This window comes from Saccoglossus kowalevskii, chromosome 17, assembly GCF_978046115.1.
Source record: "Saccoglossus kowalevskii chromosome 17, keSacKowa6.1, whole genome shotgun sequence".
NCBI lineage: Eukaryota > Metazoa > Hemichordata > Enteropneusta > Harrimaniidae > Saccoglossus > Saccoglossus kowalevskii.
This window is the reverse complement of record NC_140657.1, coordinates 1,625,403-1,649,792: the sequence shown is the minus strand read 5'-3', so window position 1 is coordinate 1,649,792 and position 24,390 is coordinate 1,625,403. Positions and strand designations below refer to the sequence as shown.

The 24,390-nt window shown below is 38.9% G+C and overlaps 1 protein-coding gene across 1 annotated transcript in view; it reads right to left on the bottom strand.

Annotated features, from left to right (window-relative positions):
* Positions 1-24,390, bottom strand: part of LOC102808795 (tRNA (guanine(27)-N(2))-dimethyltransferase-like) — a 77,031-nt gene that overhangs the window by 38,394 nt on the left and 14,247 nt on the right. Inside the window, exons 5-6 of the mRNA XM_085491823.1 lie at positions 1,757-1,947; positions 1,396-1,474 (exon numbers count right to left, since the gene is read on the bottom strand). Of these exons, the coding sequence (XP_085347949.1) occupies positions 1,396-1,474; positions 1,757-1,947 (270 nt within the window). The remainder of the gene's footprint in view (positions 1-1,395; positions 1,475-1,756; positions 1,948-24,390) is intronic.

Below are 24,390 nucleotides of genomic sequence, written 5' to 3'. Positions count from 1 at the left end.
GCGCACTGTATACTTCCGGTCTGCGTAAATATACTGCTGTGTATATTTACGTATCAGTATGTTCCGAATGTGTGAATATACGTTACGTATTCCCCGTACATACGTTGAATGTACGTGTGCGCCGACCAACGTACATCTTCGAATATCGGGAATATACGCGTGCGAATACACTAATGTACCCGCCGTATACCAACGATTTTGCCCAGTGTTCAGGTGAGGTATCTAGGCATTTAGCTGAGGTATCCAGGCATTTAGGTGAGGTTCTAGGCATTCAGGTGAGAAAACTAGGCATTCAGGTGAGGCATCTAGACATTCAGGTGAGACATCTAGGCATTCAGATGAGGCATCTAGGCATTTAGGTGAGGCATCTAGACATTCAGGTGAGGCATCTAGACATTTAGGTGAGGCATCTAGGCATTCAGGTGAGGCATCTAGACATTTAGGTGAGGCATCTAGGCATTCAGGTGAGGCATCTAGGCATTTAGGTGAGGCATCTAGGCATTCAGGTGAGGCATCTAGGCATTCAGGTGAGGTTCTAGGCATTCAGGTGAGGAAACTAGGCATTCAGGTGAGGCATCTAGACATTCAGGTGAGACATCTAGGCATTCAGATGAGGCATCTAGGCATTTAGGTGAGGCATCTAGACATTCAGGTGAGGCATCTAGACATTTAGGTGAGGCATCTAGGCATTCAGGTGAGGCATCTAGACATTTAGGTGAGGCATCTAGGCATTCAGGTGAGGCATCTAGGCATTTAGGTGAGGCATCTAGGCCTTCAGGTGAGGCATCTAGGCATTCAGGTGAGGCATCTAGGCATTCAGGTGAGGTATCTAGGCATTTAGGTGAGGCATCTAGGCATTCAGGTGAGGCATCTAGGCATTCAGGTGAGGCATCTAGGTGAGGCATCTAGGCATTCAGGTGAGGCATCTAGGCATTTAGGTGAGGCATCTAGGCATTCAGGTGAGGCATCTAGGCATTCAGGTGAGGCATCTAGGCATTCAGGTGAGGCATCTAGGCATTCAGGTGAGGCATCTAGGCATTTAGGTGAGGCATCTAGGCATTCAGGTGAGGAATCTAGGCATTCAGGTGAGGTATCTAGGCATTTAGGTGAGGCATCTAGGCATTCAGGTGAAGCATTTAGACATTTAGGTGAGGCATCTAGGCATTCAAGTGAGGCATCTAGGCATTCAAGTGAGGCATCTAGGCATTTAGGTGAGGCATCTAGGCATTCAGGTGAGGCATTCAGGTGAGGCATCTAGGCATTCAGGTGAGGCATTCAGGTGAGGCATCTAGGCATTCAGGTGAGGAATCTAGGCATTCAGGTGAGGTATGTAAGTATTCAAATAGGGCAATAGTCTGAAAAGATGATATAGAATCCAATCTGATATGTACTCACCATATTGGCCCAAGTTGTATTGCCGTTCTACCGGGCGTTTTATTATGACACTCACATTTCAACAAGCTATAGTTACTTTCTGGTGAAATAAACACAAATAAATATTTTAAATTCAAATCACATAGCTTCTGAGTAACAAATAATGTCAGTCTTGATATAATGTGTCCTCCTCAAACTGAACAAATTTCTATAATACTGCGAAACAAAATTATACGTTACCAATATTGTCTTAATGTGTACTAGTCTCAAAACAAAATGGCTACCAGACAGCCATCATTGATTGAATTGTGAATATTTAATCAAAATATCTATCGGCCAATCACATATGGCTACACATTATAGATGCTTCACACCTACCTACCTAGAACGGAAGACACATCAGGGAAATAGACTCGTTCTTCACACATGCGACAGTGTAAAAGCTGTCTAATTTGACTGATACTTTTGTCAGCTGATTTGCCCCCTCTATGGACTCTAACAACCACTAATATAAAATGCTCCACTGCTGTACATAGTAATACTTCTATTCCTTTATAACATCGACCAGCTGCTCTGTAATGGTAGAAGAGACAATAACATAATATTAGTTTACCAATCTAAGTCAGTCTTAGTGAAGCTACATATTTTGGTCAACAAACTTTCAAACAAGAAATAGAATTTGGAAATTAGTTACCAGTGATGCAAAACATTTGTTACTAATAGATTCAAATGAACTACTGAAATCTGCAAAATTAAAAGATATATAGTGAAAATTTATACATTATCATTACATTAGCACAATTGAATTTATGATTAAAAAAATCACAATAATTACAATAACATTATTAAGATGAAAACTTGACAAACATTAAACTCTGTGAATTACTAATTAAGTTTAATTGAATTATAGTTTTCACTGAAGATTGAAACAGAACGCCATATGCCAATAAATTTAACTGTACATGTATGTCTTATATGCACACATCATATTGAAGGTGAAATGATGTTATTACGAGGATACCTCATTGCATGCACAAAGACAATACAACGGGAGTATCGACCGACTGTCTGAGTACATACTTAGTGTACTGTCTGAGTGCATACTTAGAGGTATCCTTGTAATAACCTTATTGTTATACATCATTTCCATCGAAGGATACATCATGGCAAAATTACAGCACATTATAACATATGGCGACATGGTGACAGATGTATAATAATACTGTGTAATGTCATGCCTTGGATAAGAAAATATATGAAAAATTCAATGAAATTAACCAGTGCTAAATGTAGAAGATTGTGGAGATGTAAGGAATCAATCGAGATAGAGTTGCTGTGGTAGTGATACAATCAGGATATTTATTTGTGGAGACATCGGATGATAATACATGTAGTGATAAGAACTTGGTTCCCAGACGTTGGCTTTGCAGCCACGCCTAGAGACACACAGCCCATGGAACCTAAGTTCCCTCCTCATTTAAGAGTCCTCCCTCTATTTATAAGTGAAACTATGTGATATCGTGACCCAGCATAAGTCAACATAGTTGGTCAGAACTTATAATAGCATGCCAAATAAGGAGTGCTAGACAGTCGTGATGACATTTGACGTGGCGCGCATGAAAGTATGAAAATGGTCCAGGCTTAAACAATACATTAGAAAATTACATATAGGTGTTGGAATGTGGAGATTAAAGTCAATATTGCATGGGAAAGTTAACACGTACTGATATACACAATTGAATGTAATTGACATGTCATACGTACATGCGGGTAGCACACCAGATTGGTGACACCAGCTCATTGCCTGCTGGAGTTTTTTTATACAATAGTTGTCATTGTTTTCTGTGTTGATTTTCAGCTTGTTAATTTACATATTTTTGTACTGTATGCTACATCATCCATTTCCATGGATGCAACTTACTGTTGTATTGTGGGTAACATGTGCTGTAAATTACATGCATATATTGCCATTATCAGCTGAGTACTATTCACAGTAAATTCCATCATGCATTGGTGTTTTGAATTCATCTTTGGTTGCATGATACTGAGCTAGATTGTAATTAAGTAGGTAAATCTTTATTGCTATCGTATCCCATTTGAAATCATAATATAATACAATATAGTCAAATACATGTAATAAAACAAAAATAAAAGAAAATACTAATAATACTGTAAATAAATGAAATAAGCATTGATAATGCATAGTTCAGTATTAGCTGTAGTCGAAGTAAATGTTCAATACAAGACATGTAGAAATGAAAGATCAATGTTTTTTTATAACTAACACAGATTATAGATTATGTTACAAAGTTTGATTGAAATCACCCTGTTCAGCTCCGAGAAACAGCTCCGGACACGTTAAAGACTGTGATTTTAAGATATTAAACAAAATGGCCATCTTTTCGACAAATTTGATCAAAACTCAAAATACAATATGGTGTTGTGTTATCTTGAATTATAGTACCTATATACAAACTTTGAACTGAATCAGGCCATATCTTATAAAGGAATCAACACGAAAATGGAAAAAAACAAACTGGCCACCAGTTGGCCATTTTGGAACAAATCTCGAAACAAAGGCAGCTGGTACTGAAGTTATTGTTTGATTTGATTGTATAAAACAAGTATAAATGTGTTTTGAAATGTCTTTAATTATGTGATCGTTTTTGTTATTTAAGACGTTTATTATTGTTTCTCCGTGTATTTTACGTTTAGTAAAAAGGCTGGTTCTTTCTTTATCATATAGCTGGCACGTGAAACGGAAATGTTTCTCATCTTCAATTTCTCCAAGGTCACAGATAGGGCATTTTCTATCAGATATGGATATGTTTTTGTATCTGCCTGATTCAATCTGTAAACGGTGGGCACTTATTCTAAGTTTAGTCATTGCAGCACGATATAGTGGATTTTTAATTATTTGGAGGCATTTCTCAAAAGAAAAATCAGTTTTATAATATTTCTCTGTATATTCTCAATACATCAAACATACATTCTTTACTTTTTTAGTTTTTCTGTAATGTCTTCAATAGTAGCATTGCTGTATTTAATTTGCCCATCTTTCCAGATATTACTTAAATTTATGTTTTCCAAAATCTTTTTCACACCAGATACCCAGTTTTGAGTACCAGAATCATGCATCTTTATACCAAGCTTGTATGCTTCACATACTAATGTATTTTCAGGCATTTCCTGAACTCCCATCCACTATTTTAACAATTATTTTGTACCCTGTATTGTAAGAGGGTACCTCCCTAATTCAATTAAACATGGCAAGTTTGAGGCTCTGCTGTTCACCTTTATTAAAAACTTGCAGAAATTGGTATGGAGTTTTTCCATGGGTGTTGTCAAATTCCAAAGCTGTTTTGTGTGGGCAATAATATCACTAGACCATATTTCAGTGCAGTATAAGAGAATTGGTCTAACTACTGCATCAAACATCTTCAAATGAATTCTGAGTGATGTACAAGTTGCCGAAAATAATAGCTGAATTATTTTGAAGCAGGCCTTAAGAGCTTTGTTTTTTAGCTCTACCTGGCCTTTGTCCAATTTCCCTGTTGTATTTAAATTTATGCCAAGGTAAGTGTATGGATGTCACTCTTTCCAGTACATCCTGGTTCATATAAAAATTATATTGTCGAGGCGTTTTAGATTTTTTAATATTGATGTCTAACTTCCATTTGTGAGAGTATAATTGCAGGGAATTAATCGCATTCTGAAGACCTGTCTTGGTTTTTGTAAATTGTATGTAAACTTATTAGTTGACCCTTCTAGAACAACCATTCTAGAACATTACCGCTTTGGTAATTGTTGTGGTACTCCCTGTTTTCGTGACATTAGTCGTGTCAGAGGATTTTGTTCTCATGGTGGATATCAGTCTACACACACAAACACTGAATTGCCACCCTCTTGGCTTGTCATTTTCCTCAACACACTGAACGCGCGGGTGAACGCGGTGCTTTTCAGCGCTCCCCGGATTATTACAGGTTTTGGCCTCACGACTTAGAAGTGTCGGTTTTCAGCTTTAAAACATATTTTTAGGTCCTGGGTACGACGTTAAAATTGCATCCGGTTGCAGAGTTTTTGTACTCGGGAGAATGAGGTTACCCTTTGCCGCAACTACCTCCAGGTCACCCTTGGGCAAGGTGTAGTACCTGTCAGCCTTGGGTGCCAACTTCCCACATAATAAGTTTGGTGAACGTCAGTAAGAGCATACGGTCATAAAAGCCTTGCACCAACTCGACCTCACGTTTGAGGTATTACCTATTAAAGGTAGCGTTTACGTTTATTTAAATATGTATATATGTGTCCTGGGCAAGATTTTAAACTACGTCCGGTTGTGGAGTCTATGGACGTGGGAGAATGAGGTTACCCTTTGCCACAACTACCTCCAGGTCACCCTTGGGCAAGGTGTAGCACCTGTGAGCCTTGGGTGCCAACTTCCCACATAACAAGTTCGGTTGACGTCAGTAAGGGCATACGGTCGTAAAACTCCTGCACAAACAGATCCGCACAGGTGGACAGTTTTTCATGTAAATATGTATATATTAGTTTCAGTTGTTCTTAGCATTTGGCAGGGGGGATCGTAACCTCTTGTGGTGAGAACCAGTGTGACTGGCCTGCCAACGGGGTGCTAAGGATTTCATTGGAAAAGTTATCAGTTACATCCGTTAATGTAATTTCGTTTTACATACCCGTAAATCAAAAATCACAATAGCCTGTAAAACCATTCTAGATCATTACCTGGCAATAGCCTGTAAAACCATTCTAGATCATTACCTGGCAATAGCCTGTAAAACCATTCTAGATCATTACCTGGCAATAACCTGTAAAACCATTCTAGATCATTACCTGGCAATAACCTGTAAAACCATTCTAGATCATTACCTGGCAATAACCTGTAAAACCCTTCTAGAACATTACCTGGCAATAGCCTGTAAAACCCTTCTACAACATTACCTGGCAATAGCCTGTAAAACCATTCTAGAACATTACCTGGCAATAGCCTGTAAAACCATTCTAGAACATTACCTGGCAATAGCCTGTAAAACCCTTCTAGAACATTACCTGGCAATAACCTGTAAAACCATTCTAGAACATTACCTGGCAATAGCCTGTAAAACCATTCTAGAACATTACCTGGCAATAACCTGTAAAACCATTCTAGAACATTACCTGGCAATAGCCTGTAAAACCATTCTAGAACATTACCTGGCAATAGCCTGTAAAACCATTCTAGAACATTACCTGGCAATAGCCTGTAAAACCATTCTAGAACATTACCTGGCAATAGCCTGTAAAACCATTCTAGAACATTACCTGGCAATAGCCTGTAAAACCATTCTAGAACATTACCTGGCAATAGCCTGTAAAACCCTTCTAGAACATTACCTGGCAATAACCTGTAAAACCATTCTAGAACATTACCTGGCAATAGCCTGTAAAACCATTCTAGAACATTACCTGGCAATAGCCTGTAAAACCATTCTAGATCATTACCTGGCAATAACCTGTAAAACCCTTCTAGAACATTACCTGGCAATAACCTGTAAAACCATTCTAGAACATTACCTGGCAATAGCCTGTAAAACCATTCTAGAACATTACCTGGCAATAGCCTGTAAAACCATTCTAGAACATTACCTGGCAATAGCCTGTAAAACCATTCTAGAACATTACCTGGCAATAGCCTGTAAAACCATTCTAGAACATTACCTGGCAATAGCCTGTAAAACCCTTCTAGAACATTACCTGGCAATAGCCTGTAAAACCATTCTAGATCATTACCTGGCAATAGCCTGTAAAACCCTTCTAGAACATTACCTGGCAATAGCCTGTAAAACTCTTCTAGATCATTACCTGGCAATAGCCTGTAAAACCATTCTACAACATTACCTGGCAATAGCCTGTAAAACCATTCTAGAACATTACCTGGCAATAGCCTGTAAAACCCTTCTAGACCATTACCTGGCAATAGCCTGTAAAACCCTTCTACAACATTACCTGGCGATAGCCTGTAAAACCATTCTAGAACATTACCTGGCAATAGCCTGTAAAACCATTCTAGAACATTACCTGGCAATAGCCTGTAAAACCCTTCTACAACATTACCTGGCGATAGCCTGTAAAACCATTCTAGAACATTACCTGGCAATAGCCTGTAAAACCCTTCTAGACCATTACCTGGCAATAGCCTGTAAAACCCTTCTAGAACATTACCTGGCAATAGCCTGTAAAACCATTCTAGAACATTACCTGGCAATAGCCTGTAAAACCATTCTAGAACATTACCTGGCAATAGCCTGTAAAACCCTTCTACAACATTACATGGCGATAGCCTGTAAAACGCTTCTAGACCATTACCTGGCAATAGCCTGTAAAACCCTTCTAGAACATTACCTGGCAATAGCCTGTAAAACCATTCTAGAACATTACCTGGCAATAGCCTGTAAAACCATTCTAGAACATTACCTGGCGATAGCCTGTAAAACCATTCTAGAACATTACCTGGCGATAGCCTGTAAAACCCTTCTAGACCATTACCTGGCAATAGCCTGTAAAACCCTTCTAGAACATTACCTGGCAATAGCCTGTAAAACCATTCTAGAACATTACCTGGCAATAGCCTGTAAAACCATTCTAGAACATTACCTGGCAATAGCCTGTAAAACTCTTCTAGATCATTACCTGGCAATAGCCTGTAAAACCATTCTACAACATTACCTGGCAATAGCCTGTAAAACCCTTCTACAACATTACCTGGCAATAGCCTGTAAAACCATTCTACAACATTACCTGGCAATAGCCTGTAAAACCATTCTAGAACATTACCTGGCAATAGCCTGTAAAACCATTCTACAACATTACCTGGCAATAGCCTGTAAAACCATTCTACAACATTACCTGGCAATAGCCTGTAAAACCATTCTAGATCATTACCTGGCAATAGCCTGTAAAACCATTCTAGAACATTACCTGGCAATAGCCTGTAAAACCATTCTAGAACATTACCTGGCAATAGCCTGTAAAACCCTTCTACAACATTACCTGGCGATAGCCTGTAAAACCATTCTAGAACATTACCTGGCAATAACCTTGTGGGGGGATCGTTGTAGTCAACACTGATTTGTGAGATCATATATCACAACCATGAAGTAATAAGGAACTGGATACAAATTAACCATTTGAGATACTCACAGCAGGATATCTTTATTACTGGAACAGTACTACATAGAGTTTACAACTAGCTAAGAACAGAGTTGCAGGAACAGCAATAAGCATAGTATACTGACACTTGCTTGGGTCCAGTCTAACACAAGGTGCTAAAAGGGGCTTATTTAAGGCATGGTCAGTAATCCAAAAGATAAACTTTCCTAATCCTGTACTAAGACAATGATTGGCTGAAAGATAATCCCCTTAACTGACCAATAATGTAATTATCAATAAGAAATGGCATACATTAACAGGAAGTGTGTTTCTTTGCCATAGAGTTCAATGTTAAGTTGAGGTAAACACACTAGTAAACATGTTGAAATGCACATAACTTCTAACTAACATTACAATGCTTAATCAAGTAAATTCATTAAGAAAGACAGTAATACGACAAAACATATAAAACAAGAATGAATAAAATCAAGCAAGAATAAGTATCATTTCTAGACATTTAAATGCTACAAACTAACACAAACCTAAAACATGTCAGAGTAATCCAGCGATAAGCCTGTAAAACCATTCTAGATCATTACCTGGCAATAGCCTGTAAAACCATTCCAGAACTTACCTGGCAATAGCCTGTAAAACTCTTCTAGAACATTACCTGGCAATAGCCTGTAAAACTCTTCTAGATCATTACCTGGCAATAGCCTGTAAAACTCTTCTACAACATTACCTGGCAATAGCCTGTAAAACTCTTCTAGAACATTACCTGGCAATAGCCTGTAAAACCATTCTACAACATTACCTGGCAATAGCCTGTAAAACCCTTCTACAACATTACCTGGCAATAGCCTGTAAAACCATTCTAGAACATTACCTGGCAATAGCCTGTAAAACCCTTCTACAACATTACCTGGCAATAGCCTGTAAAACCATTCTACAACATTACCTGGCGATAGCCTGTAAAACCATTCTACAACATTACCTGGCAATAGCCTGTAAAACCCTTCTACAACATTACCTGGCAATAGCCTGTAAAACCATTCTAGATCATTACCTGGCAATAGCCTGTAAAACCATTCTAGAACATTACCTGGCAATAGCCTGTAAAACCATTCTACAACATTACCTGGCAATAGCCTGTAAAACCATTCTAGAACATTACCTGGCAATAGCCTGTAAAACCCTTCTACAACATTACCTGGCAATAGCCTGTAAAACCATTCCACAACATTACCTGGCAATAGCCTGTAAAACCATTCTACAACATTACCTGGCAATAGCCTGTAAAACCATTCTACAACATTACCTGGCAATAGCCTGTAAAACCATTCTACAACATTACCTGGCAATAACCTGTAAAACCATTCTAGAACATTACCTGGCAATAGCCTGTAAAACCATTCTACAACATTACCTGGCAATAGCCTGTAAAACCATTCCAGAACTTACCTGGCAATAGCCTGTAAAACTCTTCTAGAACATTACCTGGCAATAGCCTGTAAAACCATTCTACAACATTACCTGGCAATAGCCTGTAAAACCATTCTACAACATTACCTGGCAATAGCCTGTAAAACCATTCTACAACATTACCTGGCAATAGCCTGTAAAACCATTCTACAACATTACCTGGCAATAGCCTGTAAAACCATTCTAGAACATTACCTGGCAATAACCTGTAAAACCATTCTAGAACATTACCTGGCAATAGCCTGTAAAACCATTCTACAACATTACCTGGCAATAGCCTGTAAAACCCTTCTACAACATTACCTGGCAATAGCCTGTAAAACCATTCTACAACATTACGTGGCAATAGCCTGTAAAACCATTCTACAACATTACCTGGCAATAGCCTGTAAAACCATTCTAGAACATTACCTGGCAATAGCCTGTAAAACCATTCTACAACATTACCTGGCAATAGCCTGTAAAACCATTCTACAACATTACCTGGCAATAGCCTGTAAAACCATTCTACAACATTACCTGGCAATAGCCTGTAAAACCATTCTAGAACATTACCTGGCAATAGCCTGTAAAACCATTCTACAACATTACCTGGCAATAGCCTGTAAAACCATTCTAGAACATTACCTGGCAATAGCCTGTAAAACCATTCTACAACATTACCTGGCAATAGCCTGTAAAACCATTCTAGATCATTACCTGGCAATAGCCTGTAAAACCATTCTAGATCATTACCTGGCAATAGCCTGTAAAACCATTCTACAACATTACCTGGCAATAGTCTGTAAAACCATTCTAGATCATTACCTGGCAATAGCCTGTAAAACCATTCTAGATCATTACCTGGCAATAGCCTGTAAAACCATTCTACAACATTACCTGGCAATAGCCTGTAAAAACCATTCTACAACATTACCTGGCAATAGCCTGTAAAACCATTCTAGATCATTACCTGGCAATAGCCTGTAAAACCATTCTAGATCATTACCTGGCAATAGCCTGTAAAACCATTCTACAACATTACCTGGCAATAGCCTGTAAAACCATTCTAGATCATTACCTGGCAATAGCCTGTAAAACCATTCTAGATCATTACCTGGCAATAGCCTGTAAAACCATTCTACAACATTACCTGGCAATAGCCTGTAAAACCATTCTAGAACATTACCTGGCAATAGCCTGTAAAACCATTCTAGAACATTACCTGGCAATAGCCTGTAAAACCATTCTACAACATTACCTGGCAATAGCCTGTAAAACCATTCTACAACATTACCTGGCAATAGCCTGTAAAACCATTCTAGATCATTACCTGGCAATAGCCTGTAAAACTATTCTAGAACATTACCTGGCAATAGCCTGTAAAACCATTCTACAACATTACCTGGCAATAGCCTGTAAAACCATTCTAGATCATTACCTGGCAATAGCCTGTAAAACCATTCTAGATCATTACCTGGCAATAGCCTGTAAAACCATTCTACAACATTACCTGGCAATAGCCTGTAAAACCATTCTAGATCATTACCTGGCAATAGCCTGTAAAACTATTCTAGAACATTACCTGGCAATAGCCTGTAAAACTATTCTAGAACATTACCTGGCAATAGCCTGTAAAACTATTCTAGAACATTACCTGGCAATAGCCTGTAAAACTATTCTAGATCATTACCTGGCAATAGCCTGTAAAACCATTCTACAACATTACCTGGCAATAGCCTGTAAAACCATTCTACAACATTACCTGCCAATAGCCTGTAAAACCCTTCTACAACATTACCTGGCAATAGCCTGTAAAACTCTTCTAGAACATTACCTGGCAATAGCCTGTAAAACCATTCTACAACATTACCTGGCAATAGCCTGTAAAACTCTTCTAGAACATTACCTGACAATAGCCTGTAAAACCATTCTACAACATTACCTGGCAATAGCCTGTAAAACCATTCTAGATCATTACCTGGCAATAGCCTGTAAAACCATTCTACAACATTACCTGGCAATAGCCTGTAAAACCATTCTAGAACATTACCTGGCAATAGCCTGTAAAACCATTCTAGAACATTACCTGGCAATAGCCTGTAAAACCCTTCTAGAACATTACCTGGCAATAGCCTGTAAAACCATTCTAGAACATTACCTGGCAATAGCCTGTAAAACCATTCTACAACATTACCTGGCAATAGCCTGTAAAACTCTTCTAGAACATTACCTGGCAATAGCCTGTAAAACCATTCTACAACATTACCTGGCAATAGCCTGTAAAACTCTTCTAGAACATTACCTGGCAATAGCCTGTAAAACCATTCTACAACATTACCTGGCAATAGCCTGTAAAACCATTCTACAACATTACCTGGCAATAGCCTGTAAAACCATTCTAGATCATTACCTGGCAATAGCCTGTAAAACCATTCTACAACATTACCTGGCAATAGCCTGTAAAACCATTCTACAACATTACCTGGCAATAGCCTGTAAAACCATTCTACAACATTACCTGGCAATAGCCTGTAAAACCATTCTAGAACATTACCTGGCAATAGCCTGTAAAACCATTCTACAACATTACCTGGCAATAGCCTGTAAAACCATTCTACAACATTACCTGGCAATAGCCTGTAAAACCATTCTACAACATTACCTGGCAATAGCCTGTAAAACTCTTCTAGATCATTACCTGGCAATAGCCTGTAAAACCATTCTAGAACATTACCTGGCAATAGCCTGTAAAACCATTCTAGATCATTACCTGGCAATAGCCTGTAAAACCATTCTAGATCATTACCTGGCAATAGCCTGTAAAACCATTCTAGATCATTACCTGGCAATAGCCTGTAAAACCATTCTAGAACATTACCTGGCAATAGCCTGTAAAACCATTCTAGAACATTACCTGGCAATAGCCTGTAAAACCATTCTAGATCATTACCTGGCAATAGCCTGTAAAACCATTCTAGATCATTACCTGGCAATAGCCTGTAAAACCATTCTAGATCATTACCTGGCAATAGCCTGTAAAACCCTTCTAGAACATTACCTGGCAATAGCCTGTAAAACCATTCTACAACATTACCTGGCAATAGCCTGTAAAACCATTCTAGAACATTACCTGGCAATAGCCTGTAAAACCATTCTACAACATTACCTGGCAATAGCCTGTAAAACCATTCTACAACATTACCTGGCAATAGCTTGTAAAACCATTCTAGATCATTACCTGGCAATAGCCTGTAAAACCATTCTAGATCATTACCTGGCAATAGCCTGTAAAACCATTCTACAACATTACCTGGCAATAGCCTGTAAAACCATTCTACAACATTACCTGGCAATAGCCTGTAAAACCATTCTAGAACATTACCTGGCAATAGCCTGTAAAACCATTCTACAACATTACATGGCAATAGCCTGTAAAACCATTCTACAACATTACCTGGCAATAGCCTGTAAAACCATTCTACAACATTACCTGGCAATAGCCTGTAAAACCATTCTACAACATTACCTGGCAATAGCCTGTAAAACCCTTCTAGAACATTACCTGGCAATAGCCTGTAAAACCATTCTAGAACATTACCTGGCAATAGCCTGTAAAACCATTCTACAACATTACCTGGCAATAGCCTGTAAAACCATTCTACAACATTACCTGGCAATAGCCTGTAAAACCATTCTACAACATTACCTGGCAATAGCCTGTAAAACCCTTCTAGAACATTACCTGGCAATAGCCTGTAAAACCATTCTACAACATTACTTGGCAATAGCCTGTAAAACCATTCTACAACATTACCTGGCAATAGCCTGTAAAACCATTCTACAACATTACCTGGCAATAGCCTGTAAAACCATTCTAGATCATTACCTGGCAATAGCCTGTAAAACCCTTCTAGAACATTACCTGGCAATAGCCTGTAAAACCATTCTAGATCATTACCTGGCAATAGCCTGTAAAACCCTTCTACAACATTACCTGGCAATAGCCTGTAAAACCATTCTACAACATTACCTGGCAATAGCCTGTAAAACCATTCTAGATCATTACCTGGCAATAGCCTGTAAAACCCTTCTAGAACATTACCTGGCAATAGCCTGTAAAACCATTCTAGATCATTACCTGGCAATAGCCTGTAAAACCATTCTAGATCATTACCTGGCAATAGCCTGTAAAACTCTTCTAGAACATTACCTGGCAATAGCCTGTAAAACCATTCTACAACATTACCTGGCAATAGCCTGTAAAACCATTCTACAACATTACTTGGCAATAGCCTGTAAAACCATTCTACAACATTACCTGGCAATAGCCTGTAAAACCATTCTAGATCATTACCTGGCAATAGCCTGTAAAACCATTCTAGATCATTACCTGGCAATAGCCTGTAAAACCCTTCTAGAACATTACCTGGCAATAGCCTGTAAAACCATTCTAGATCATTACCTGGCAATAGCCTGTAAAACCATTCTAGATCATTACCTGGCAATAGCCTGTAAAACTCTTCTAGAACATTACCTGGCAATAGCCTGTAAAACCATTCTACAACATTACTTGGCAATAGCCTGTAAAACCATTCTACAACATTACCTGGCAATAGCCTGTAAAACCATTCTACAACATTACCTGGCAATAGCCTGTAAAACCATTCTAGATCATTACCTGGCAATAGCCTGTAAAACCCTTCTAGAACATTACCTGGCAATAGCCTGTAAAACCATTCTAGATCATTACCTGGCAATAGCCTGTAAAACCATTCTAGATCATTACCTGGCAATAGCCTGTAAAACCCTTCTAGAACATTACCTGGCAATAGCCTGTAAAACCATTCTAGATCATTACCTGGCAATAGCCTGTAAAACCCTTCTAGATCATTACCTGGCAATAGCCTGTAAAACCATTCTAGAACATTACCTGGCAATAGCCTGTAAAACCATTCTACAACATTACCTGGCAATAGCCTGTAAAACCATTCTAGAACATTACCTGGCAATAGCCTGTAAAACCATTCTACAACATTACCTGGCAATAGCCTGTAAAACCATTCTACAACATTACCTGGCAATAGCCTGTAAAACCATTCTAGAACATTACCTGGCAATAGCCTGTAAAACCATTCTACAACATTACCTGGCAATAGCCTGTAAAACCATTCTACAACATTACCTGGCAATAGCCTGTAAAACCATTCTACAACATTACCTGGCAATAGCCTGTAAAACCATTCTAGATCATTACCTGGCAATAGCCTGTAAAACCATTCTACAACATTACCTGGCAATAGCCTGTAAAACCATTCTACAACATTACCTGGCAATAGCCTGTAAAACCATTCTACAACATTACCTGGCAATAGCCTGTAAAACCATTCTAGATCATTACCTGGCAATAGCCTGTAAAACCCTTCTAGAACATTACCTGGCAATAGCCTGTAAAACCATTCTAGATCATTACCTGGCAATAGCCTGTAAAACCCTTCTACAACATTACCTGGCAATAGCCTGTAAAACCATTCTACAACATTACCTGGCAATAGCCTGTAAAACCATTCTAGATCATTACCTGGCAATAGCCTGTAAAACCCTTCTAGAACATTACCTGGCAATAGCCTGTAAAACCATTCTAGATCATTACCTGGCAATAGCCTGTAAAACCATTCTAGATCATTACCTGGCAATAGCCTGTAAAACTCTTCTAGAACATTACCTGGCAATAGCCTGTAAAACCATTCTACAACATTACCTGGCAATAGCCTGTAAAACCATTCTACAACATTACTTGGCAATAGCCTGTAAAACCATTCTACAACATTATCTGGCAATAGCCTGTAAAACCATTCTAGATCATTACCTGGCAATAGCCTGTAAAACCATTCTAGATCATTACCTGGCAATAGCCTGTAAAACCCTTCTAGAACATTACCTGGCAATAGCCTGTAAAACCATTCTAGATCATTACCTGGCAATAGCCTGTAAAACCATTCTAGATCATTACCTGGCAATAGCCTGTAAAACTCTTCTAGAACATTACCTGGCAATAGCCTGTAAAACCATTCTACAACATTACTTGGCAATAGCCTGTAAAACCATTCTACAACATTACCTGGCAATAGCCTGTAAAACCATTCTACAACATTACCTGGCAATAGCCTGTAAAACCATTCTACAACATTACCTGGCAATAGCCTGTAAAACCATTCTAGATCATTACCTGGCAATAGCCTGTAAAACCCTTCTAGAACATTACCTGGCAATAGCCTGTAAAACCATTCTAGATCATTACCTGGCAATAGCCTGTAAAACCATTCTAGATCATTACCTGGCAATAGCCTGTAAAACCCTTCTAGAACATTACCTGGCAATAGCCTGTAAAACCATTCTAGATCATTACCTGGCAATAGCCTGTAAAACCCTTCTAGATCATTACCTGGCAATAGCCTGTAAAACCATTCTAGAACATTACCTGGCAATAGCCTGTAAAACCATTCTACAACATTACCTGGCAATAGCCTGTAAAACCATTCTAGAACATTACCTGGCAATAGCCTGTAAAACCATTCTACAACATTACCTGGCAATAGCCTGTAAAACCATTCTACAACATTACCTGGCAATAGCCTGTAAAACCATTCTAGAACATTACCTGGCAATAGCCTGTAAAACCATTCTACAACATTACCTGGCAATAGCCTGTAAAACCATTCTACAACATTACCTGGCAATAGCCTGTAAAACCATTCTACAACATTACCTGGCAATAGCCTGTAAAACCATTCTAGATCATTACCTGGCAATAGCCTGTAAAACCCTTCTACAACATTACCTGGCAATAGCCTGTAAAACCATTCTACAACATTACCTGGCAATAGCCTGTAAAACCATTCTACAACATTACCTGGCAATAGCCTGTAAAACCATTCTACAACATTACCTGGCAACAGCCTGTAAAACCATTCTAGATCATTACCTGGCAATAGCCTGTAAAACCATTCTACAACATTACCTGGCAATAGCCTGTAAAACCATTCTAGATCATTACCTGGCAATAGCCTGTAAAACCATTCTACAACATTACCTGGCAATAGCCTGTAAAACCATTCTAGAACATTACCTGGCAATAGCCTGTAAAACCATTCTAGATCATTACCTGGCAATAGCCTGTAAAACCATTCTAGAACATTACCTGGCAATAGCCTGTAAAACCATTCTAGATCATTACCTGGCAATAGCCTGTAAAACCATTCTAGATCATTACCTGGCAATAGCCTGTAAAACCATTCTACAACATTACCTGGCGATAGCCTGTAAAACTCTTCCACAACATTACCTGGCAATAGCCTGTAAAACCATTCTAGAACATTACCTGGCAATAGCCTGTAAAACCATTCTAGAACATTACCTGGCAATAGCCTGTAAAACCCTTCTACAACATTACTTGGCAATAGCCTGTAAAACTCTTCTAGAACATTACCTGGCAATAGCCTGTAAAACCATTCTAGATCATTACCTGGCAATAGCCTGTAAAACCCTTCTACAACATTACCTGCCAATAGCCTGTAAAACCATTCTAGATCATTACCTGGCAATAGCCTGTAAAACCATTCTAGAACATTACCTGGCAATAGCCTGTAAAACCATTCTAGATCATTACCTGCCAATAGCCTGTAAAACCCTTCTACAACATTACCTGCCAATAGCCTGTAAAACCATTCTAGATCACTACCTGGCAATAGCCTGTAAAACCATTCTAGAACATTACCTGGCAATAGCCTGTAAAACCATTCTACAACATTACCTGGCAATAGCCTGTAAAACCATTCTACAACATTACCTGGCAATAGCCTGTAAAACCATTCTACAACATTACCTGGCAATAGCCTGTAAAACCCTTCTAGAACATTACCTGGCAATAGCCTGTAAAACCATTCTAGAACATTACCTGGCAATAGCCTGTAAAACCATTCTAGATCATTACCTGGCAATAGCCTGTAAAACCATTCTAGATCATTACCTGGCAATAGCCTGTAAAACTCTTCTAGAACATTACCTGGCAATAGCCTGTAAAACCATTCTACAACATTACCTGGCAATAGCCTGTAAAACCATTCTACAACATTACTTGGCAATAGCCTGTAAAACCATTCTACAACATTACCTGGCAATAGCCTGTAAAACCATTCTAGATCATTACCTGGCAATAGCCTGTAAAACCATTCTAGATCATTACCTGGCAATAGCCTGTAAAACCCTTCTAGAACATTACCTGGCAATAGCCTGTAAAACCATTCTAGATCATTACCTGGCAATAGCCTGTAAAACCATTCTAGATCATTACCTGGCAATAGCCTGTAAAACTCTTCTAGAACATTACCTGGCAATAGCCTGTAAAACCATTCTACAACATTACTTGGCAATAGCCTGTAAAACCATTCTACAACATTACCTGGCAATAGCCTGTAAAACCATTCTACAACATTACCTGGCAATAGCCTGTAAAACCATTCTAGATCATTACCTGGCAATAGCCTGTAAAACCCTTCTAGAACATTACCTGGCAATAGCCTGTAAAACCATTCTAGATCATTACCTGGCAATAGCCTGTAAAACCATTCTAGATCATTACCTGGCAATAGCCTGTAAAACCCTTCTAGAACATTACCTGGCAATAGCCTGTAAAACCATTCTAGATCATTACCTGGCAATAGCCTGTAAAACCCTTCTAGATCATTACCTGGCAATAGCCTGTAAAACCATTCTAGAACATTACCTGGCAATAGCCTGTAAAACCATTCTACAACATTACCTGGCAATAGCCTGTAAAACCATTCTAGAACATTACCTGGCAATAGCCTGTAAAACCATTCTACAACATTACCTGGCAATAGCCTGTAAAACCATTCTACAACATTACCTGGCAATAGCCTGTAAAACCATTCTAGAACATTACCTGGCAATAGCCTGTAAAACCATTCTACAACATTACCTGGCAATAGCCTGTAAAACCATTCTACAACATTACCTGGCAATAGCCTGTAAAACCATTCTACAACATTACCTGGCAATAGCCTGTAAAACCATTCTAGATCATTACCTGGCAATAGCCTGTAAAACCATTCTACAACATTACCTGGCAATAGCCTGTAAAACCATTCTACAACATTACCTGGCAATAGCCTGTAAAACCATTCTACAACATTACCTGGCAATAGCCTGTAAAACCATTCTAGATCATTACCTGGCAATAGCCTGTAAAACCCTTCTAGAACATTACCTGGCAATAGCCTGTAAAACCATTCTAGATCATTACCTGGCAATAGCCTGTAAAACCCTTCTACAACATTACCTGGCAATAGCCTGTAAAACCATTCTACAACATTACCTGGCAATAGCCTGTAAAACCATTCTAGATCATTACCTGGCAATAGCCTGTAAAACCCTTCTAGAACATTACCTGGCAATAGCCTGTAAAACCATTCTAGATCATTACCTGGCAATAGCCTGTAAAACCATTCTAGATCATTACCTGGCAATAGCCTGTAAAACTCTTCTAGAACATTACCTGGCAATAGCCTGTAAAACCATTCTACAACATTACCTGGCAATAGCCTGTAAAACCATTCTACAACATTACTTGGCAATAGCCTGTAAAACCATTCTACAACATTATCTGGCAATAGCCTGTAAAACCATTCTAGATCATTACCTGGCAATAGCCTGTAAAACCATTCTAGATCATTACCTGGCAATAGCCTGTAAAACCCTTCTAGAACATTACCTGGCAATAGCCTGTAAAACCATTCTAGATCATTACCTGGCAATAGCCTGTAAAACCATTCTAGATCATTACCTGGCAATAGCCTGTAAAACTCTTCTAGAACATTACCTGGCAATAGCCTGTAAAACCATTCTACAACATTACTTGGCAATAGCCTGTAAAACCATTCTACAACATTACCTGGCAATAGCCTGTAAAACCATTCTACAACATTACCTGGCAATAGCCTGTAAAACCATTCTACAACATTACCTGGCAATAGCCTGTAAAACCATTCTAGATCATTACCTGGCAATAGCCTGTAAAACCCTTCTAGAACATTACCTGGCAATAGCCTGTAAAACCATTCTAGATCATTACCTGGCAATAGCCTGTAAAACCATTCTAGATCATTACCTGGCAATAGCCTGTAAAACCCTTCTAGAACATTACCTGGCAATAGCCTGTAAAACCATTCTAGATCATTACCTGGCAATAGCCTGTAAAACCCTTCTAGATCATTACCTGGCAATAGCCTGTAAAACCATTCTAGAACATTACCTGGCAATAGCCTGTAAAACCATTCTACAACATTACCTGGCAATAGCCTGTAAAACCATTCTAGAACATTACCTGGCAATAGCCTGTAAAACCATTCTACAACATTACCTGGCAATAGCCTGTAAAACCATTCTACAACATTACCTGGCAATAGCCTGTAAAACCATTCTAGAACATTACCTGGCAATAGCCTGTAAAACCATTCTACAACATTACCTGGCAATAGCCTGTAAAACCATTCTACAACATTACCTGGCAATAGCCTGTAAAACCATTCTACAACATTACCTGGCAATAGCCTGTAAAACCATTCTAGATCATTACCTGGCAATAGCCTGTAAAACCCTTCTACAACATTACCTGGCAATAGCCTGTAAAACCATTCTACAACATTACCTGGCAATAGCCTGTAAAACCATTCTACAACATTACCTGGCAATAGCCTGTAAAACCATTCTACAACATTACCTGGCAACAGCCTGTAAAACCATTCTAGATCATTACCTGGCAATAGCCTGTAAAACCATTCTACAACATTACCTGGCAATAGCCTGTAAAACCATTCTAGATCATTACCTGGCAATAGCCTGTAAAACCATTCTACAACATTACCTGGCAATAGCCTGTAAAACCATTCTAGAACATTACCTGGCAATAGCCTGTAAAACCATTCTAGATCATTACCTGGCAATAGCCTGTAAAACCATTCTAGAACATTACCTGGCAATAGCCTGTAAAACCATTCTAGATCATTACCTGGCAATAGCCTGTAAAACCATTCTAGATCATTACCTGGCAATAGCCTGTAAAACCATTCTACAACATTACCTGGCGATAGCCTGTAAAACTCTTCCACAACATTACCTGGCAATAGCCTGTAAAACCATTCTAGAACATTACCTGGCAATAGCCTGTAAAACCATTCTAGAACATTACCTGGCAATAGCCTGTAAAACCCTTCTACAACATTACTTGGCAATAGCCTGTAAAACTCTTCTAGAACATTACCTGGCAATAGCCTGTAAAACCATTCTAGATCATTACCTGGCAATAGCCTGTAAAACCCTTCTACAACATTACCTGCCAATAGCCTGTAAAACCATTCTAGATCATTACCTGGCAATAGCCTGTAAAACCATTCTAGAACATTACCTGGCAATAGCCTGTAAAACCATTCTAGATCATTACCTGCCAATAGCCTGTAAAACCCTTCTACAACATTACCTGCCAATAGCCTGTAAAACCATTCTAGATCACTACCTGGCAATAGCCTGTAAAACCATTCTAGAACATTACCTGGCAATAGCCTGTAAAACCATTCTACAACATTACCTGGCAATAGCCTGTAAAACCATTCTACAACATTACCTGGCAATAGCCTGTAAAACCATTCTACAACATTACCTGGCAATAGCCTGTAAAACCCTTCTAGAACATTACCTGGCAATAGCCTGTAAAACCATTCTAGAACATTACCTGGCAATAGCCTGTAAAACCATTCTACAACATTACCTGGCAATAGCCTGTAAAACCATTCTAGATCATTACCTGGCAATAGCCTGTAAAACCATTCTACAACATTACCTGGCAATAGCCTGTAAAACCCTTCTACAACATTACCTGGCAATAACCTGTAAAACCCTTCTACAACATTACCTGGCAATAGCCTGTAAAACCATTCTAGATCATTACCTGGCAATAGCCTGTAAAACTCTTCTAGATCATTACCTGGCAATAGCCTGTAAAACCATTCTAGAACATTACCTGGCAATAGCCTGTAAAACCATTCTAGAACATTACCTGGCAATAGCCTGTAAAGCCATTCTAGATCATTACCTGGCAATAGCCTGTAAAACCATTCTAGATCATTACCTGGCAATAGCCTGTAAAACCATTCTAGATCATTACCTGGCAATAGCCTGTAAAACCATTCTACAACATTACCTGGCGATAGCCTGTAAAACTCTTCCACAACATTACCTGGCAATAGCCTGTAAAACCATTCTAGAACATTACCTGGCAATAGCCTGTAAAACCATTCTAGAACATTACCTGGCAATAGCCTGTAAAACCCTTCTACAACATTACTTGGCAATAGCCTGTAAAACTCTTCTAGAACATTACCTGGCAATAGCCTGTAAAACCATTCTAGATCATTACCTGGCAATAGCCTGTAAAACCCTTCTACAACATTACCTGGCAATAGCCTGTAAAACCATTCTAGATCATTACCTGGCAATAGCCTGTAAAACCATTCTAGAACATTACCTGGCAATAGCCTGTAAAACCCTTCTACAACATTACCTGGCAATAGCCTGTAAAACCCTTCTAGAACATTACCTGGCAATAGCCTGTAAAACCCTTCTAGAACATTACCTGGCAATAGCCTGTAAAACCATTCTAGATCATTACCTGGCGATAGCCTGTAAAACCATTCTACAACATTACCTGGCAATAGCCTGTAAAACCATTCTACAACATTACCTGGCAATAGCCTGTAAAACCATTCTAGAACATTACCTGGCAATAGCCTGTAAAACCATTCTAGAACATTACTTGGCAATAGCCTGTAAAACTCTTCTAGAACATTACCTGGCAATAGCCTGTAAAACCATTCTAGATCATTACCTGGCAATAGCCTGTAAAACCCTTCTACAACATTACCTGCCAATAGCCTGTAAAACCATTCTAGATCATTACCTGGCAATAGCCTGTAAAACCATTCTAGAACATTACCTGGCAATAGCCTGTAAAACCATTCTAGATCATTACCTGCCAATAGCCTGTAAAACCCTTCTACAACATTACCTGCCAATAGCCTGTAAAACCATTCTAGATCACTACCTGGCAATAGCCTGTAAAACCATTCTAGAACATTACCTGGCAATAGCCTGTAAAACCATTCTACAACATTACCTGGCAATAGCCTGTAAAACCATTCTACAACATTACCTGGCAATAGCCTGTAAAACCATTCTACAACATTACCTGGCAATAGCCTGTAAAACCCTTCTAGAACATTACCTGGCAATAGCCTGTAACCATTCTAGAACATTACCTGGCAATAGCCTGTAAAACCATTCTACAACATTACCTGGCAATAGCCTGTAAAACCATTCTAGATCATTACCTGGCAATAGCCTGTAAAACCATTCTACAACATTACCTGGCAATAGCCTGTAAAACCCTTCTACAACATTACCTGGCAATAACCTGTAAAACCCTTCTACAACATTACCTGGCAATAGCCTGTAAAACCATTCTAGATCATTACCTGGCAATAGCCTGTAAAACTCTTCTAGATCATTACCTGGCAATAGCCTGTAAAACCATTCTAGAACATTACCTGGCAATAGCCTGTAAAACCATTCTAGAACATTACCTGGCAATAGCCTGTAAAGCCATTCTAGATCATTACCTGGCAATAGCCTGTAAAACCATTCTAGATCATTACCTGGCAATAGCCTGTAAAACCATTCTAGATCATTACCTGGCAATAGCCTGTAAAACCATTCTACAACATTACCTGGCGATAGCCTGTAAAACTCTTCCACAACATTACCTGGCAATAGCCTGTAAAACCATTCTAGAACATTACCTGGCAATAGCCTGTAAAACCATTCTAGAACATTACCTGGCAATAGCCTGTAAAACCCTTCTACAACATTACTTGGCAATAGCCTGTAAAACTCTTCTAGAACATTACCTGGCAATAGCCTGTAAAACCATTCTAGATCATTACCTGGCAATAGCCTGTAAAACCCTTCTACAACATTACCTGGCAATAGCCTGTAAAACCATTCTAGATCATTACCTGGCAATAGCCTGTAAAACCATTCTAGAACATTACCTGGCAATAGCCTGTAAAACCCTTCTACAACATTACCTGCCAATAGCCTGTAAAACCATTCTAGATCATTACCTGGCAATAGCCTGTAAAACCATTCTAGATCATTACCTGACAATAGCCTGTAAAACCCTTCTACAACATTACTTGGCAATAGCCTGTAAAACCATTCTAGATCATTACCTGGCAATAGCCTGTAAAACCATTCTAGATCATTACCTGCCAATAGCCT